The following is a 5,060-nucleotide window of genomic DNA, read 5'->3' on the forward strand; positions in this document are numbered from 1 at the left end:
TATATTTATTCTTAAAACAAAGAAATATTGCATAGGCTAACCTCCTCCCTTGTGAGAAGGCCATGCACATGAAAATACCACATTGTGTGTGCATGCGTCATGGATGCAAGCATGCACGCATAAGTCTATACATTTGTGCATGCCCATGGTTGCACATAGACATCTTTACTACATCCTTCGTGTGACTTGTGCATATTGACCAAAGATGTTTATATGCATAGTTAATAGGCCTCATGAGGAGCTTACAATGATGCATACACTCATACTTTATGCACACCATCTAGTATAAAAGAAAAAAAGAAAAAAAAAAGGTGTTTAGCCAAGTTTAGTCTACATGAGTGTGAGAATTACAAAAAGGGACAAAATGGACAAGGATATGAACATGCATGAAGGATTAAAAATGAGGCAAATTATCAAAGGCTAAGTTAGCTTAGAGTTCATATCATCGTAAACATGTGCCATGTATTTTGTGTAAAAGAAAGCTAGAAAGAAGGAATCAATGATGTAGGTAAGTCCATGAAGGGCAAACGTAACAAATGGGGAAGTAGTACATGAATCATTAGCTGGAAGCTACAAGTGCATGAGCATGGCATGATAAAGTTGGAAAACACATGCACTTGTGTGTGCATGCATGTATGCACACATGAATCAATGGTAGCTATGGAGAGAGAGAAAGTTGAGAGTTGAGGTATGTGATGTGGGATAAACACACATCCTTAACCATAAGCACATATATATTGTGATTAGGGATGGTGAGAGTTTTGAGAGTGTTTTTTCCCACACCCACCCATACTTCCATGGCTAACTACAAGGTCCCAACCTCCCATGGCATCTGTAATAGGTAGCGGAGGCTTCTCAAGGGAATCGAACACGAGCAGCCCGCTCAAGTCGGTGAATGGCCCAATCTCTTGAGCTCCATTGCTTCACAAGTTTTGAGAGTATTTGAGGTGAAATGGAAATGGTAGAGCAAACTATAAACATGAAGCTAAGGACGGAAGGGAGGGGAGAGAGAGAGAGAGAGAGAGAGAGAGAGAGTGGATAGGGTGGTGGGAAAAGGTGTGTAAAATGAGGTGGGGGGGGAAGAAAGAGCTCTAACCACACATTATTAGAACGCGACAGCGAGTTAGGGGCCATCCGATCCCATCCCATCCCACACGAGGGAAAGGGAGTGTACACGTGTGCCCCCTTCCCAGCCCCGAGTGACTTGCCTCCCTACTTATCTCCACCACTTGTTGCGGAGCTCCCTCCTCACTCTTCCTTTCCTTCTTCCTTTCACCTCCTCTTCAAGCTTCAGCTATGGAGTACTACCCAGGCCCCGGCCGCAATCACCTCTTTGTCCCTGGCCCTGTCAATGTTCCTGAACAGGTCCTTCGTGCCATGAACCGTAACAATGAAGATTACCGCTCCCCTGCCATGCCCAAGCTCTCCAAATCCGTCATCGAAGACGTCAAGCAGATCTTCAAGACCACTGCCGCTACCTCCTTTATCTTTCCCACCACAGGTGACATGTCTTGTTCCGCAGCTGCCTTTGTTGTTGATTAGTCCCGCTCGCATATCTTGCTCTGGAATTCGGTTGTTCTTTGCTTCGTTGTAGGGACCGGAGCTTGGGAAAGCGCGCTCACCAATACTTTGTCCCCGCGGGATAAGATCATCTCGTTCCGTCTCGGGCAATTCAGCCTTCTGTGGGTCGATCAGATGCAGCGACTCAACTTTGATGTCGATGTTATCGAATGCGAATGGGGATGCGGGATTGACCTTGCTCGCTTGAGGGCCAAGCTTCAAGCTGATTCTCGCCATGAAATCAAAGCCGTTTGTGTGGTGCACAACGAAACAGCAACCGGGGTTACAAACAATCTAGCTGCTGTACGTTCGGTACTGGGTAAGTCAAAAAGGCTTTCGCGCGCGGCCTCTTCTTAGCCGGCGGCAAGTCGGTTTCTCTGTATGTGTGCTCAATCGTCTCGCGCTGACCCTTCATGCTTGCGTTTTACGGTTCTTGGTCACCAATGTCCTCATCCGTTTATGCCTGTGCGCTGTGGATGAATTAGACGCATGCAGGCACCCGGCTCTTTTCCTTGTCGATGGTGTATCATCGATCGGAGCACTGGATTTCCGCATGGACGAATGGGGTATCGATGTCGCATTGACTGGGTCGCAGAAGGCCCTCTCTTTGCCAACAGGGCTAGGCATAGTGTGCGCCAGTCCCAAAGCCTTGGAGGCTGCCAAAACAGCCAAGTCTCTCCGGGTGTTTTTCGACTGGAATGATTATCTGAAGTTCTACAAGATGGGCACGTATTGGCCCTACACGCCGTCCTCCCAGTTGCTGTATGGGCTGCGAGCTTCTCTTGACCTCATATTTGAAGAAGGCCTCGACAACGTGATTGATAGGCATCGTCGATTCGGCCATGCTACAAGGTATGTCTCCTTTTCCTTGTCTTCGGGGCTGTTCGAAGTTCGATCTTTGTGGAAGGCAAGTTACTGGGGTCTTTCCGTGCAATAAATGCCAGTCGTTTCTGGTTTGTATCGCCAGACTTGCAGTGGAGGCATGGGGGTTGAAGAATTGTACTCAGAAACCCGAGTGGTTTAGTGACACTGTCACGGCTGTAGTGGTCCCTTCTCACATCGACAGCGCACAAATTGTAAGGCAGGCCTGGAAGAAGTATAATCTGAGTCTGGGTTTGGGACTGAACAAGGTTGCCGGCAAGGTATTCCGCATCGGGCACCTGGGAAGTCTGAATGAGGTAGGACGCAACTGCTAGCAGGCCGCTGCATTGAGCTTTCTGCCAAGGTCTATTGATGCTACAGTCGGGTAATCCGTTAATGGCGTGTGGGTGTGTTGTTTTTTGCAGCTGCAATTACTGGGAGCCCTGTCTGGAGTAGAGATGGTATTGAGGGATGTGGGTTATCCAGTGCAACTGGGGAGTGGAGTGGCTGCAGCTTCCGCATTTCTCTCGCGTTCCACACCATTGATCAAGTCAAGAATCTGAAGACCAGATTGCGGTTGAATCGGTCTCTTGTCCACATTTTCCATGCCCTGTCCACTAGATCATGTTTTTCGTGCTGTACAACGATACCCCAACTGATATGAAGGAGGCTTGGAACCCATATATAGGGGGATGTAGCAAGATCCCAAGGGAAAGGTCTATGGCCCCCTTGGTTCCTTTGTATGTGTATAAAAATAGCGAGCTGCCCAAGAAGACACAAGCATCTCACTTTATTAAGAGAGAGAGAGAGAGAGAGAGAGAGATGAAAGTGGTGTGTGTGTGTGAGAGAGAGAGAGAGAGTGTTTTTTTTTTAATGTGTGTGTGTGTGTGTATGTGTGAGAGTGTTTGTTTGTGTATGTGTGTGTGTGTGAGAGAGAGAGAGATAGATGAAAGTGTTGTTGGTGAGGTGGGGAGGGGAGAGAGAGAGAGAGAGAGAGAGAGAGAGAGAGACACACACACACACACACACACACACACACACACACACACACACACACACGATAGCTTTCACAATAGCTAGGTTTACTAACTTCAAAAATTGGAACTAATTGAAAATGGTATTTCTTTTCAAGATCTTCTATGGAGAAATTGCATGAATTTTATCATAAGTAATCAAAGCAAATTGGTAATTCAACTTTATATGGAAGCGGTCTTGCCAAATAGATGATTACTACATTGAATATTTTTATGAATTTATTAGATAAAAAGTGAAGAGAGAAATTAATTGAAGATTATAATAATGTAGAGGAGATCTTAAGTACCCACTTTGAACATTGAAGAATGAAGAAAAGAAATTCGATTAATTAGAGGAGTGAAGAATGTAATTGAGCTAAGGTAGAAGAGAGAAAATTTGGGTGTACATTACATTGAAAAAAAGAAATTTGATTTAAGTTAAGAAATTGATTTAGCAAAAGTTAGGGGAAGAAATTCTGTATGAGACTCATAGTCAAAACTACTGCTCGAAAATCAAGAATGTTCTTAGAAGTGTAGTTTTCTTGAAACAGTCATAAATCCAAAAGTTTCTAAGCAATATCTTGAGCGAGAATTTGAGGGGAGGTAGAAAGAGTGTTGAGGTAGAGACAATTACAGTGGAGGGGAGAGTCTGAGCAGGGCAAGGCGGAGGGGGGTTGAATGAAGTTGAGAGGGAGGTTAAGAGATAGTCATAGAGCTGAGGAAATTGAGAGATGGATATGGAGGTGAGGAAGGAAAGGTGGCGAGGATGAGTAAGGAAGGGGAAGAGTATAGACAAAGTTGTAATGGTAGGGTGGAAAAGGAGATGGTCGAGGACAAGCATTGGGTGGTAGCACAATTGGTGGGACCTAAAAAGTAGTGTGCATTGTCAATGCCTTTTAGTGCTTGTAAAAAAATCTTTCAAATTAATTGTGAGATTACTTAGAAGTGTAATTTAAAAATAAAAACCATATCTCACATCCATCATGCGTAATTAACAAAGACTATAATTGCTTGTCTTGCTTCTTTGCATTGAATATGCAACTCTCTCTCTCTCTCTCTCTCTCTCTCTCTCTCTCTCTCTCTCTCTCTCTCTCTTTTCTCTTGTCGTTCAAAGTGTTTTCTTTGCATTCTTTCATTCGGAAATAGCCTCAGAGTAGCAACGTTTAAAAAAGATATTGGAAGAGGTGAGATCGTAAGGGCAGTGGAATTTGTGAATTTTTCCACTTCTTAGATGACATTGCAAATAAGGGTAGATGGTAATGCTTTATGTTACTTTTTGCAAGTGCGTCTAGTTCATTTGTCTATAGAACTTGAGGATGTCAATGTAGAGACACTGACGCAATTGACTTATCAAGGAAAAGAGGTAGACATTGCCAAATAGCATGACGCTTCAAAGAAAAGAAAGCAATGACAAAAAGCAAGGGTGAAGCAAGCTATAGTGACGTAGGCAAATGTTGTCGAACATGGACAAGAGATGAAACATAGCAAAGGAGGTTGTCTCCTTCCTTGATGAATGGACTCAAAAACCAGAGAAAATATATTTCTTATTCATCCCAATATCAAGCACTTTCGCAATGGCAACGGAGAAGTTCAGTTGTTGCAGGGAGCAATCGTATCCAACATATG

The 5,060-nt window shown here is 44.2% G+C and overlaps 1 protein-coding gene across 1 annotated transcript; it reads left to right on the top strand.

The window, feature by feature from the left end:
- Positions 1-1,251: 1,251 nt before the first annotated feature.
- AGT (alanine:glyoxylate aminotransferase) lies at positions 1,252-3,201 on the top strand. Its single transcript, XM_087381306.1, has 5 exons — positions 1,252-1,501; positions 1,595-1,879; positions 2,046-2,412; positions 2,528-2,738; positions 2,847-3,201. Exons 1-5 carry the CDS (start codon positions 1,297-1,299, stop codon positions 2,982-2,984), a joined length of 1,206 nt encoding a protein of 401 aa, XP_087237432.1. The 5' UTR covers positions 1,252-1,296; the 3' UTR covers positions 2,985-3,201.
- The last annotated feature ends 1,859 nt before the right edge of the window (positions 3,202-5,060 follow it).

The sequence above is a fragment of the Dipteris shenzhenensis genome, chromosome 11 (genome assembly GCF_047967505.1).
Source record: "Dipteris shenzhenensis isolate YYH24624 ecotype China chromosome 11, Dip_SZ_1.0, whole genome shotgun sequence".
In the NCBI taxonomy this organism is placed as follows: Eukaryota; Viridiplantae; Streptophyta; class Polypodiopsida; order Gleicheniales; family Dipteridaceae; genus Dipteris; species Dipteris shenzhenensis.

Bases quoted from the DNA above. Each gene is read 5' to 3' on its own strand.
- AGT (XM_087381306.1), top strand. From the start codon at position 1,297: ATGGAGTACTACCCAGGCCCCGGCCGCAATCACCTCTTTGTCCCTGGC. The intron at 1,880-2,045 runs GTAAGTCAAAAA...TGGATGAATTAG, and splicing joins TGCTGTACGTTCGGTACTGG to ACGCATGCAGGCACCCGGCT. The intron at 2,739-2,846 runs GTAGGACGCAAC...TGTTTTTTGCAG, and splicing joins ACCTGGGAAGTCTGAATGAG to CTGCAATTACTGGGAGCCCT.